This window comes from Bradysia coprophila, unplaced genomic scaffold (assembly GCF_014529535.1).
Source record: "Bradysia coprophila strain Holo2 unplaced genomic scaffold, BU_Bcop_v1 contig_415, whole genome shotgun sequence".
Lineage (NCBI taxonomy): Eukaryota > Metazoa > Arthropoda > Insecta > Diptera > Sciaridae > Bradysia > Bradysia coprophila.
In genome coordinates, this window is record NW_023503670.1 from 1,047,919 (window position 1) to 1,063,040 (window position 15,122).

General features: G+C 34.4%; 1 protein-coding gene across 2 annotated transcripts; it reads right to left on the reverse strand.

The window, feature by feature from the left end:
* Nucleotides 1-9,856: 9,856 nt before the first annotated feature.
* On the reverse strand, nucleotides 9,857-12,347 carry LOC119082315 (phospholipase A2 group XV-like). Of its 2 annotated transcripts, none has more exons than XM_037191814.1 (7): nucleotides 12,049-12,347; nucleotides 11,112-11,475; nucleotides 11,033-11,043; nucleotides 10,729-10,956; nucleotides 10,502-10,673; nucleotides 10,315-10,434; nucleotides 9,857-10,245 (listed from the first exon to the last, which is right to left on the reverse strand). In XM_037191814.1, exons 1-7 carry the CDS (start codon nucleotides 12,152-12,154, stop codon nucleotides 10,017-10,019), a joined length of 1,230 nt encoding a protein of 409 aa, XP_037047709.1. In that variant the 5' UTR covers nucleotides 12,155-12,347; the 3' UTR covers nucleotides 9,857-10,016. The 2 variants fall into 2 exon arrangements, with proteins under 2 accessions (XP_037047709.1, XP_037047711.1); XM_037191816.1 differs by having other exon boundaries at nucleotides 9,859-10,245; nucleotides 10,502-10,628; nucleotides 12,049-12,346.
* Between the last annotated feature and the right edge of the window lie 2,775 nt (nucleotides 12,348-15,122).

Below are 15,122 nucleotides of genomic sequence, written 5' to 3' on the forward strand. Positions count from 1 at the left end.
ATTTTAAATTATATCATTTTTAATTGGGAGGTCGAGCGAGACAATATTATATCGATTCAGAAGGTGAGAGACGCATTATGTTCGGCAAGAGATTCAAAGTATGACTTGTATATAGCTCCCCTACTTTTAAAGTAAAATTTAAAAGTAATGGAAAAAAATATTCGTTTTCAAAACTTTACAGTCATGATAAATTAGCGTTTTCGTTTATTAATTTGTGGTGGGACTTTAAGTTTGTATAAAACATCAAATGAAATTTTCTGAAAACTTACGAAGCAATTAGTTGTGATTGTCGTCTTTATGAGAAAAAGTGGAAAATGTGTTTTGTTTATGAAATAAAATGAAATAGAAATAAATGAAGCTACTGACAATATAAAGCTGCAGATAAAAATCGGTAAGTAAGTATTTCCGTTGCTGATGGAAGAAAACATGTTGCAGTAGTTTTTCTTGTCGAACACTAGTATAACTTTTTACTGGTCGAACACTAGTATGTTTGGGAAACATTATATTAAATTTTCCTATCTGCCAAAATCAGAATAAATTTGCTGATTAAAAATAGCATGTTATGTTATGTCACTAGGACCAAAAGGGTGAACCAGGTGACGACATCTGCAGTAACCTTTTCGCAGTAACATAATACTATTTTACAAATATTCACATTCTGAACAAAAATTGGCAGAACTTAGACGAAAAAGTGGTGAGAATGGGACGTTTTTGGTCCGCCTGAATATATAATAGTAATTTTCCTAACGCATGCTAAAGGACTTTTTTTTTATCGAATGAGAGGTTGCCAATGGAATCTGGAATCGAATTAGCTAAAAAAGTCCTTTAGCAAAAATTAGGAACAACGTTTTGTTTGTAGTGGGTCGGAAATGAGCGACAAAGTCGCGATATTTTAGCACTAAATAAACAAATAATTTTATTGCCAAAAAGATACAAACCTAAACCATTTCCAATATGGAAATACGGTAACATTGAAAATTCATTTCCAAACATCGAACTTCGAGTGGTGTCATCTGAATTTTGAGCTAATAACTAACTATATCAGGCGCAACATCAATGCTACGCTTTCATCTAAAGTTTTGCCCGTTACCTGTGTTCAGAAAATTTAATAAGATGGCGCTGTGTCTGATGAAGCGCTTTGGCTGCTTTTGAAAGTTCAAGTTTTGTTTTAAATAAGAGCATCGTCAGCATTTGATGTTTACTGTAACATTCGTTAATTCGAGGAAAATTCGAGTTCAATAAACGGAGGGAGACGTCACTTGTCATATTTGTCAACAACTTGAATATTCCTATTTTCTTCCTAAATGAACACAACATTCTTCATTTGTGCGAGATGTTGAAATATTGTAATGTCTAACTGGTCGTATGGTCAACGTAGTGAAGACCGTACTGTTTGATATGTAAACATAAGATAACAAAATAAAACATAGCTGTCGTACCAAGCATAGGTCTATTCCAAGGCCACACGAATTGTCAAATAACTGTCAAATTTCATCCACATCCTCATAATTTCACCTCAACAATATTTATATGAAAACTGATCTCTGTGGATGAAATCGTGTTCGTTCGGCCAGTCAAAATTCGTGTTTACAGTTACTTGGAACAACAACTATCTCAAACTAGCTCAAACAATCTAATTTTTATACACGAGCAACGCATTGTCTACGTATGGAAGTGGCAGCGCCCGGTTTTTTAACGTTACGCTTTTGCAACACTATAACTCACTTAGAGCGCGAGGCTATTAGACAGAAAACCGAGGGGTGAACCACTCTTTTTTTCGAAGGATTATTTGGTGATTATTTGGATTATTTGGATTATTTGGTGATTATTTGGATTATTCAATATTCCGAAGGTACACAACTTTATTTTACCTGGAATATTGAACAATTATGCTCTGTTTGTTTGTTCTAGTGTATTCGTTTGAACTTGATTTTTTCTGCGTATTAGATAACACTACCCCTGGAATTAGTGTGTTTTCCAGGTAAAATAAAGGTTTCTACCTTCGGAATATTGATCGCTAAAAACCATTTTCAAGCATAGGGTAAATGAATGAAACAGAACTCTTAACAGAGCAGATGTCCTTCCCTTACCCAAAGAATCACGCGAAGTGAATTTAATTTAATGAAGCGTATGGAAGTGGCAGAAGCGTAACGTTAAATAACCGGGCGCTGCCACCTCCAAACGCACTGTCGCTTGACAGTGCTATGACACGAGATGTGATTAACCGTTTTTCATCGCGAATGGAAAACATCACCTTGTTACACAATACAAACAGTCAAGAGACGACTAGTCAACAAAATATCATTTTCTCATGGCCTTTTTTGAGTGGTTAAAAAGGTTAATCACATCGCATGTATCCAAATGATTTAATAGCCTAATTGCTGTCAAAATTTACTCGATAAATTTAACTCTATTTTAAAATTCGGTTAAATTTATTATAGCTCCGATATTAGTTTTTTGATCGGACAAATTTAATTGCCAGTTGTTACAATCACGGAATTTTGAAAACTCGGCAAGCCTCGACTTCTTCGTGACAAGTGTGTAATATATATTACCTTACTAGGAAAGTAATAAGGCCATTACTGCCCTACTTTTGCAAGAAAAACACATGTCTTTTATGCAATTTATTTGTTGTGATTTTTATAGAAAAAGTTTTATATGCGATTTTTAAAATTTCGTCAAACAAACTGCATACAAAACTTCTTACTATTTTGTTCTAATTAAAATCGCATAAAAAACTTCTTGCCGAAAAATGACAACAAATTAATCGCATAAAAAACATATTTCGACTGATTTTGTATTGAAATTTGACAAGAAGTTTTTTATCGAATTTATTTGTAAGAAAAGTCTTTTATGCAATTTATTTGTTGCCATTTGTCGCCAAAACGTTTTTTACGCGATTTTTTTTTGATAAAAAAAATTGAAAATAGGCTAAGAAGTTTTTTTTTTGATACCAACATTGAAAAATGATACTTTCGCCCCGCATATGAGGGGCGAAAGTAAAAAAATGCATCCCACGGGGAGAAAGTACTTAACGAAGAGCGAACGCAACTGAACGAACAGCGAAAGTGACTGACGTCACAGAAAATGAGAGAAATGAGTCGAGTTGTCAACAAAATCCGCTCATATTATGCAGAATACTTTGATCAAAATTGTAAAACACTGTGCGCCAGTGTTCTTATTGAAATTAGCATACAAAGTTGATACTTTTTGTTACTGAATGATTTGTTAGTTATATCTTAATTTTTGTGTGTGTTTATTGTTGTGATGGCTAAATTTGCGATACGTATCAATTTTCAATGTTGGTATCAAAAAAAATAGTATGAACGACTCGGGGCAAAAGTAAAAAAATTCAACCTGTGCGATTAGAGCCCTTGCCTTCGGCGCGGGCTCCAACTCTCGCACACGGTTGAATTTTTTTACTTTCGCCCCTTGTCATTCAATGTACTATTCTTGCAAAGTAGGGCAGATTACTGCACTAGAGCAAAGCCTTTACCGACCTCTCGTAAGGTAAAATAGCATACTATGATACTATAACTGGGAAGTAACTAGTTATCTCGTATCGCTACTACTATTACTATTAATCTACTATTACATGCAACAGCTATATGCGTCAAAAACCGTACTTTTCATGTTTGAAGCACGTCTTTCGACGTATAAAATCCATTACATAACTCTGGATAAAAATGAAGTCTCGTTTTCGTGTGTTTATTGACCTCGGTTTCGCCTCGGATCAACAAAATTCACACGAAAACTTTACTAATGTATATTTTACATGCATTTGAAACCTAAATCAAATTTATTGTTTTCCCTAGGTGTAATAAATGCCACTTTCGACCCTAGGGAAAACAAAAGCATGTAAAAAGATTTTGAATCACACAATATACGACACTTTGATCTAAAACAAATTATTTTACTTTTGTTCCACAGTTGACAACGATGGAAACCTGGAGTTTCCAAAATTTCGATAATAACTCTGAATGAGGCAATAATTTTACTCTTACAATGATTATGCTCGACGAATACATACACAACTCTTTTTCATGTGTCGGGGCCGAAAATGAGGGAGTTTCGAGATTTTTCTCGGGTTTTCGACCCCTTACATGAAAATTTTTTTGAGTATCTGTTTTGGACGATTGATTTTAGGCTACAACTCGCGAAATTGCCTAAAAACAATCGTCCAAAACAGATACACAAATAACTATTACGACTTTATATCGACGTCGTTTTACATTTTTTTGTCTAATCAACACATAATTATCACATGACGTGATACGATGGACTCAACCCAAGGAAAAGAAATATTGATTGATTTTCTCTGCTTTTTGTTTTAGTTCTGTAGCGACACTCACTTCGTAACAATGGGAAAAAATATTAGTACCGATCATCCATTGATAAAAAATAGTTTCGTCACTTGTTACTCGGATTACATTTGCATTCACTGGTACTATTTTCCGTTCGGCAGTAAAAAAGTGAAATATTGTGAGATTCAATCATGTGAATTGCGGTCAGTGAATGATCTGGGCGCTTTTAGTAGTAAATTGTGGGGAATGTCGTTAACACCTGTATGGTGGCATTGTGATATGAATCGCTTGAGCCGTGAACACTATATTCTGTTAAATACGAATCAATGGCCTAGCATTGCGCTGACTATGGATGATGATGACACAATACGTGTTTACAATCTGCTTATACAGAGAATGAGTGGAAACCAGGAAAATAAGAAAACAATTTAAGTGAACAAAAAAATCTAATTTTCCTCAATGCAGTAAAATTACGAAAAGAGGGAAACAACCACAATCACATGACTCAGATGATAATTATATTTGCTTCTGATAAAACGTATGAAGTGCGAGCAAAAGAGTTATCAGATATTAATGTAGCACAATTTTTAGAAAACAATGGACATTGTAATTCGTTGGCACTATGGCAATTCCCAATAAAATATTCAAAAATCTTAAAATGGACCAGATGTGTGTACATTTTACACTGTAAAAGCAATGCAAGTATAGCACTCTTTGTGTACAACGGACCATTTCAAAATTTGGAAAGAGAAATATCAATATCGAAATAGTAGATGTGACCTAAGTCAAATTATATGCAGGATATGCATTTCTTTCGTTAAGACAAAAGTCATGCTTGATGTTCGTTAAAAAAAAAAAAACAAAACAAAACAAATGCAAAAGTACTCGCATACATGTCTCAAAATTCAGTAGCTTAGTTACGTCTGACATACGTGTATTAATGCTATGAGCAGTGCTATGAATTGACCGATTAAGCAAACTGAAATTTAAGTTTGTAGAACTATGATAAGCTGCACAGTGAATGTAAGAAAACTAAAAAAACACTCGCTGATTGGAACAATACGGTCTATTATAAAATTACGGCCCAGGCAGCTCTCTTGCAAAATCACACCGATTGTTTACCAACGTTTGGAGGCCTAAAAAGACGCTGCCTTGTTACGGCCAATGGAAAGAAAATGGAATCAACAGGAGCTGGATGTGATTATGAACCTGCGTCTATATCAACAGTTTTAATGTATAAACCGTTGCTTAACTTAAGTGTCCATTCCACTCAACAAAAAGTACTCCGTGAGAGAGCAAACTGTCAAATAAACAAAGAAAAAATTGAAAAAATGCAATTTTGTCTCTCACACTGAGTACTTTTTTGGTAAGAGGAAATTAAGCATTACTGGAGCTGACTAGAATATGTAAAGTATGTTTCGACGGTTTCGACTCAACAAAAAGTACTTCGTGAGAGAGCGAGCTGTCAAGTAAATCAAGCAAAAATTGAAACAACAAATCAATTTTGTCTCTCACACGGAGTACTTTTTTGGTGAGAGACAATGAAGCATATCACTTCGAAGAAATCACCTCTATTCTAGATGGATAGACAAAACTTAAATTTCTGATATTAACCAAAAAGCAACTAAATTGCAGAGGGTTTGGAGTATACTTGGATCTACGTCCATAGAATTTTGAACTACGAAAAATTGTAATTTATTTATAGTTTTTGAATATAAATTTTTGTTGATGTAAACTCGTTGAAATCAGATCTGAGTTATACGCATTTCATTATTGATGAACATTCGCATTATTGACGTTATCATAGCTTCAAATTTAATTATGGCAAGGTAATTTAATATGAAATCTGCAAGTTGTTCGATCTATCGAGACAATAGGTTTGTTCCAAATACTGTATACTGTATACTGTGTAAACCCGAACTTTGATTACACGAATGACAACGATTTCATCCACAGAGATTAACATAACCTAAACGTCAACCAATGTCTTTGTAAATTTTTCGTTACAATTTTCGTCAACCTGAAAGTTTGACATTTCGAAATGACCTTGGGAGAAACTTATATACCGCAACCGATATAGATCATCTTCAATACAAGGCCGTCTGAAATGCCATAAACGTTAAAAATAATGTCATTTGAACGAAAGATTTTGAACCGCCGTCTGTTCGTTCTTTTTTTACACAGAATTTTAAATTTAGTGCTCAAATGGCAGCTCTTTTTTGACATAAAAGTTTGGGTTAAATCAAACACAACGAAAATAATCTGAGGTTACGTTTGAACGTACCTTAACTTGAAGATGATCTATATGGGCGCGATGTTTCGTATGAACACATTTCCTAAACCTTTTTTTTTATTTAGCAGGCCATCTTATCATCTTATTTTCCATCTAATAAGATAAGAAAGTTTGTCTTCATGTAGAGTGCTTTTGTTAACATTAACGGTTATAAATTTGACAAATGTGCTATCAAATAATGATTTTACAAGTAACTTCAATACCGAATACACTAACGACCTTGTCATCATATATAAATGCAGGAAGATACGCACAGCCCTTGGCTGCTATACCGGTTACAATAATATAAACGAAAATTCTAGAAAGAAACTTCGAAACATTCGAACGATTCGAACCGAAAAGCTCGTTAAAAATCGTTACAAAACTCACACACTCACAACATACTGAATCTTAAATCAATTAACCCAAAAAACGAACCGTACGCACACACAGCCAAATAGAGGTTGTGTGTGATGCTATGCCAGAAGTAAAAAAATGCACCGGTGGCACATACGTCGCCGAATTGTGCACACACAATTTCTTCTTTTGTGTGTTAAGAACCGACATGCAGTAAAGCCGTTTATTTCACTGTGTTTTACTGAGGTGTTATACATAAAAGCCAAACTGTATGATATATGGTCGGAGTTGAGTTCAAATTTTTTTTTAAATGTATTCGCCGTGAATATGTACTGAATATATCTACTTATAAATGTGAGTTTGTTATATATGCCGTATAAAGAGCCATTAAACTGAAACTGAAATTGTTGTTGTGTGTAAACAGTCGTTGAAGTAATTAAAACAACAATTTTATTGCAAATATTGAAATTTTATTTGCCACTAAAGACGTTAGCAAAAATTCTCTGGTTGCACAAATATTTTTTTTTTCTCAGTAATAGTAGTCGACAGTATTCATAAATTCAGTAATTGAAGCATGCATCTAGATTCATAGGTATCCGTCAATATAAAAGGCCCTATTTACGTGTGTTGTATATCCAATGATGATGGCATAACGTTTTCCTAGTGAAAAAGAGTTAAAAATGCTACACATAAAGCGCCAAAAGGAATACAAATAAAGCATGTGGCAGTGTCTGATTGGGATATACATATATTCTAAAAATGTAAATTGAATATCGAAGAGATCAGACTCATCTTCGTTTCTTTTTGTAGGTGTAGGTAATGTGCGGTGGATTTTCATTAAATTCAATTGAAAATGTGAGTTCGTTTTACTAAAGCGTGTGTATAATACCACCTAGAGAAATGAACGCAGTAGAGAAGTAAAATAACCTACAGAGAAGTATACATGACCTTCGTCCAAAAGAAGTGTATTCGTTGAACTCGTTTTTCATCTTTATTTAACTAAAAATTTTGTGTAAATAATGTGCTTTATTGTACCAATTTTCTGCAGATTACCTAGATATATTGGATGTTAACTATATGCACATACGTTTCGATGATTAATTTATTGATTTGAATAATTTTCAAATTATTTTTTTGTCGTCGATTAGGTCCTGAATGTTGCACATTTGAATAAATAATTACCACTTCCATAGGTAATTTAAATTTCGAATCTGCAACATTTGCTTCATTTTCGAATTTAGTGTCTTTTGAATCGAATTTTCGAGACTGTTGTTTGTAATTTTCATTTAAATGTTACTCTACACTGAGATTGTAGCGAAGACAATAGAACAAAACAAAAACCACTATAAAATGTAAGCCCACTCACTGTAAACAATACTCTTTTACATTTACGTTCAAGTTAGAATCTAACTGTTAGATTCCCAACTAGATCCATAAATCCATGCAAACCGACAGACATTTAGAAATTTCCAGATCTTTTTCTTATTAGCTATGCTCTCTGAGTTGTGAAAGCAATGAGAAGATACACAACTGACGAGTCGAGTGTAAGATACGTACAAAAACGGAAATAAGGTAAGCATGGTCATCAGCACGAGGACATGCTTATAATGCTTAACTGAAAAAGGTATTCACCTCCATCCGTTCAACCAAGAACGGTTTCAACACGATATTTACATGCGTCGTCATCGAAAAAATTCTATGCGCCTTCTTCAAAAAATGAGAATTTTTAACCGGATGTGAAGTAGCAAACTGAAATGTACGTCATGTCAAGTAAACAGAAGCCGAACACATCTATATGCAAAATATACGCCGTTCTAAATATTTAAGCATGGCTGACTCAAAAAAAGGCTTTAGCTTTCTTATGGATGAAGCCATTAGGCGTAACCATCATTTTGATTCGGTGCACATCGGTAAGTATATGCTATTTGGAAGGATGATTTGTATCAATGAACTTTTAATTTTAAACGATTACTTGAAGCACTAGTCAGGGCTGGATTTAAGATCATGGCGCCTTTCGGAGTGATCAAACTTATTAATTTTCATGGAAGTTTAGGAAATTGAACGGAAAATAAAAAAAAAATATTCCGAACAAGTACGGTACTGCCAACATTTAATTGTATTTTAACAGCCATAATAATCATATTCCACCGACCGAATATATTTAACGCTGTGCTTGCTTTGAATATTTCAACTAACACATTAACTTATCAAACATTAAATTAACACCTGCGTGGCCATACAGTTTCGTTATGATGGTTCATTTCGTACAGGTAAAGCTTTTGATAAAAAATAATAATTCACAAACCCATTGCAAACACAGTTATTCATTATAAGCGTTGTGGTTCTTTATCATCATCGTTGGCGATAAAATTCATCAGACCTTCCAAACGAAATGTTCTGAGTGTGTAGTGTACATAGCAAGCATTTTATCGAAAGTTAAATATCTACACGGCGTCTAATATATCCAATCTTGTCTATCAACGGCCATAGGCTTATCTCTTTTTTCAACAAATTGCTTCAATAGAAAACCAATAAATTGTTTTATCAAGCCGTATTTTACGGTGGAACGTGCTAGAAAATATGTCGAAATTGAAGTGAGAACAATTGCAGATATAAAAATTCTACTGAAAACACCAGGAGGGATATGTATTGATTCAATTAGAGCGTTCGGACTCAATATCATCGAGGTAAGTGGTATGTTGCTCATCTTTGGCATTTTCCTTCTCTTTCTCGCATACATCTCAAGCCTTGTTTTGAAAGCAAACGTCACTATGAAATTACAATTCTTTAATCATTGAATATTGAATCTATTATTTCTTCTATCCACCTTATTGTCTTATACTTGACTAGAAAATCGTTTACTTCATTCGTTTTGACATACATTTTACTATGTCCACAATCGATAACAGATGATTAACAAGAGTCCTTGCAAGTTTAACTTAAAGACGGTTGTGGTGAAGCTGACAGAAAATTTTGAGTTTTTAAAAAACAAAGCCACGCCCAGTTTTTCGTCTGATTTCATTATTTTCAAAAGATTTAAAGTTCCTGTTTTACACTGTAACTACTAAAGATTCAAATATCCATCACGTAGTCAGTACTCCTAAGATGTATTGAACTACACTTTGTTCCCCCAAAATACCCAAATGGTCAACCCCTGGCAGTGATAGCGTGGATATGTTTTTGCTTAATTGTTCCTTCGCGCCAATCCAGCGAGCACATGCTTGCAAAGATCTGAGATTTACTGTCCCATCACCATCACCATTTATTAAAGTTGGTTTTGAGCTCAAGTCGCCAGATTTGGTGTAATTCAGCCTATATAAGAGCCATTTAGTTAAGAAGGACTAAGTTCCAAGAATAGTTTGATTTCAACAGTCTGCTTACTTCTCAACAGTAGGAATTCCTGAACCAAACAAACAATGTACTTCAACACCAGGTGCAGTGAAATCGGTATATTTCATTGTATCTTTCCTCATTTCGTAGCCATTGGGATAAGCGAGATCTCTGAAAATAAAATAATATTTGGTCACTTTAGAGCTGGTAGTTGAGTATGTGCATTGTGCAATCATACATGAAGAAATCTTCCAGTTGCGCTATTGTGTAAACTCTACTTTTCGTTTGAACTAAAACTTCGTCTGGTTTCCAGAAATGAGGTGACGGTAATAGCCACGCCAATGATGGACTTGTTATCTGTTCCACTCTCATAACACTCGCTCTTAACATATGTGAGCCAAGGTCATCACCTAACGAAAAGAAATTTTAGTTCCTTTCCATGAGAGCTCGTAAATTAATTCGAACCTATTGCAAAAACTTTAACTGCTTTTACACTGCCTGCCCACGCACCGGCCAATGAAATGATCCGAGCTATGTACCTATTTTTCCAGGTTCTGTTTTGTTTCTGAAGGAATACTAAGGTCATTGGTGCGCCCATACTATGAACGATGAACGTTATAGGGACTTTACCATTAGTTTCGTAAGTTTGCTCGACAAGGACTTTTAAATCTACGAACCATTGCTTGTTTTCATCTATAAAATTTGTAAGCTTTATTTTGATGCAGAGCCTGATGTTTGACAACAACAACATAATGAAAAGAACTCTTACTTGGTGCCTTCCTGCAATAAAAACAAAAATCGGAAGTTCCTGAAGAAACAAAATTTCTCCAAAGTTCGGTTCAAATTACCTAAAATCATACGGAGCTCCCCGAATTGAAACATTTCTCACATAGCCATGTGCGACTAATGCATTCGCAACATCTTTAAAATAGGCTCCGGATCCAGCATGACTCGGATCAATCCATTCAACAACTTCTGGATCCCCCCAACCGGGAATTCTTGTTTCAACTCCAGGTGAATTTTGTGTCGTCCTTGTGTCATTGTCGTAGATCAGTAGAATGTTATCAATCCAGCAGTAAATTTCGTATGGAGCAAGTAGTTCGAGATTTAGCCAAATGTTAAACCAATAATCGGTCTTCTGGTCACAGATGTAATGAACTACGTCTGGTTTGTTTAACCGTGCATCCATTTGGTTGCCACCATCACCTGGAACTAGAAATTTAGATATTGAAAATGGTAAAGTGAAAAGAATCGGTAGACTTATGAAAGGATTTCGAATGTGCGAAATAAATTTCTGCTCTGAAAAACAGCATCCAACAATGCAGACGTCTGTAAATGAAGAATGTAATAATTGTGTTGGAAAAATTGGTCCATTTACAGACGGCAAGCATACCACCAACTTTGATACCAGTGCTTTGATACCACACATAGAATTATCGAATCTTGTACTTCTTTCCACCTAAGTATTTTCAACAGGATGATTATGTACAATATCTAGTACTTCATTGGTTTTGGTATATTTTTTGCAATATAAGGAACATTTTCAACTAAGACAATTTTCAATGGTTTCTTATGCCTTTCAAGCTGCACTATTTCCAACAATCGCCCGTTAGCTGACCGCTCATACGAACTTTTGCGATATTTCGGGAAAATCATTATGAGCAACCAAACTTTGTCAAAACCCCACAAAATTTTGAAATATTTAATTAACGTTTAATGAGTGACGCATTACATTGATATTTTACAAGCAAAACAAAATTGAGAAATTTTATCAGCGATACTTACCAAAGATAACTGGAGATAGGGGTTTTGCGCTTTTTTTAAATATCTGGCAAAAACATGGAGCAATGATATAAAACGCAATACAAAGCCCCAATGTGTTCCACTTCATCTTAAATAAATCTCGGTCAATGTTAGGGAATGTGAGCTAATATCCTCCGGTTTCAAGTTTTTTTTAACCCTCACTCGTTCATTCAAAAAAAGTTAATAATCTGTTGTGTTCACTAAGGTACTATGTGCACTGTACAAACAAAGAACAATACCCACTCGTATAAAAAAGATAATTCAATTTAGTCATTGCTGTCATAATCCTCAGAAGCGAGTGTGACGCAAGTCAGTATGTGTTTCTCATAAAAATCTCAATATTTAAAATCAAATCTGGCAGTACCCAGTTAATCCATTTTTGTGAATTTCGACTGTCACAAACAGCCTATAAATTGTAAATGTTCACTCGTTTGAGACTAGCATCACAGCTACTGTACTACCGTGGGTTAATGATATTTATCGTACACAAATTCGATTGAGGTAACTTTCATTCACTAAACTTGAACAATGTGATTCATGCAGTTAACGACAATTCAGCTGTCGTCAAATGCACAAACAGAAAGGTCAAGTCGCGTAATTAGTGCGCAGTGGTATTATATTCTCGATTTAATGTAAATGCAATTTTCGCGTGATGAAGAAAATCATAGTTTTGGGTGGAAAGTAGCTAGGGTGATGATTGCAAAATGGTCGATCATGAGGACGATTTTTTTTATCCTAAAGACAGTTTCGCCATTTAATCCCACTAAAAACCAGTTTTTCACATTTTCTGGTCACTTTCTTGCTGGGACCTTTTTTGTTGAGGCGTGTGGGAAGATTGTATTTCGAGCCGAAGGCGTGCAAGATAGAAAATCTAGAAAAGGTCAACGCTATTGTGTTTTGCACGCCTCTCCTCAACAAAAAAGAAGTTTTTCCAAAAACTAAGAACGCACATCGATTCAGTAACCTATTGGGAGCTCAAAATAGCATTCAGTAAAATCGGACAAAGCTCGAAAACAGGCTAAATAGTTAGAACACTCATATTAAGTCTTCACACTTTTCATATTTTATTTGGCTTCGATAAAAGGAACGTATATAAAACGTTTAAAGAAACAAATTTATCAAAATGAAACCTGGACTTTCTTTGATTACTCTATTTTCGAGTTGGCGACTTCACGACAATTTTCAAGTCAACGAAGTGATTTTTCTCACACGAAATACATTGAGTGGGGTATTGTTAGAAAGGTATGACCTATGACTATAAGATAAAAATTAGCTTCGATCAAAATATGTCCACTCACTGAACTTTTGTGACAAAACAGTTTCAGAGAGGTGTGGAGGAGGGGCATGTTTGCATTTTGGTGTAATTCATGAAATTTTTTGAAAAACTCACCGAACACCTGATAATCATCGAATCATTTTAATCCCAATTCAAATAAAACCAATCGCAACACACTTTTAATTTCCAGAAATAAATTTTTTTATTGCAAATAATTTACAAGTCTTACGTTAGTTCGAAATACCAAGGAACGCAACCTCACGAACGATCAGATTTTCAAAATTGTTTCGGTCCCGGGGAATTTTTTTTAATGTATAAAAGACTGTGGTGAACGCTTTCAATGCGTGTACTCAGTTCCATATTGAATTCTCCAGTAAATGTTCATTCGATGGCTACGGACCTATTCGAAACGGAATCTGAACAGTTGACAACCAATGCTGTTTGTAGTAAAGAAAAGCGGTGAAACAGAGTCCTTGGGCATTTATTAGTTACGAGTCTCTCCACTTATTGAGATTCAAGTACTTGGCATAAACATTTAAAGAAAGTGGGTAAATTTTGAAAACGACTTTATTTTCCTGTGAACCTTCCGTTGAGAATGTTCCTTGGTATTTGCCGAGATCCAACGTATATGTCATTTATCTTATTTAATTTTCATTACATTTTAAATCCTGTATAATATATAATTGTTTAAGTTTTTAATCAATGTATTCTTTTACTGTAAAATTAATAATACATTCAATCTGACGAAAAACATCTCTGTATATGTATATAATGTCTGTATGTGAACATCACTTTTCAAATATTTTCGGTTTTAAATTTTGCAAATATTTTCTTCTTCGAATAAAAAAGGGGAAAAAATCCTTCAAAACAGTAAATGTCGTCTATGATAGAAAAAAGTTCTCTTGTAAATTTGCCACAAAAAAAAGAATTTGGGATTTTTTTTTTCAATTGTTGGAGCATCTTTCCGAATGGAACAGATACATTTGAGATCGCAGAAACGACATTTTGCATCCATTCATCGAATGTGAAAATATTTCTAGTTATAAAAAAAGCGTTGAGGCAACACGAAATATAGAGTTGCCCAAGTTCTTCTCTAAAATTTAATTCATTTTATGCTGATATGGTTGGCAGTGATCGATCATTAAATTTGTTTTTTCTTGTACACTGCTCGTAGTAGCGTTGAATGTGTGCAAAATTATCGTTTTCCCACTCAAAAATTCAAGTAAGAAAAATGCGCCACAACAATTTGAAAAATTTCCGCACAGAAAGGTTACTCACTTTTTTCACAATTAAACATTTTCTTACAACGTAATACTACCACCGTGACATTAATACGCACTTCGTTCTATATAGTAGCTATAAATGGAGATTTTCTCACTCTGTGCCTCTCTGTGGTTTGTGTGTTGTGTTGTCCGCAAGTCATAAAAGCAAATTATTTACATCGTGCTGCGTCTTAATTTTATAAAGTCCGAGGGAAAATGTCTAGATCGCGTCTTTGATAAAACTATACAATTCGTTCGTATACCAATTTTTCCAACATGGAAATGTATGCAGTTTTGTTGACAAAAATGTAAAGCTTTTTAACGGAGAATTGGAGCTCTTTTTTTAACGTAGCTGATAATCCACCGATCAAATCCCATTTCGGACTATTAGATTCGGAACAACATTTTCTAGTTTGTCGACCCAATACTCAAGAACCTAAATTAGAAGTTTTTCTTTGAAACATTTTTCTAATTCGCTGTTAATTGGAACATCAGAACTTTGTGTACTCTTACGCCGC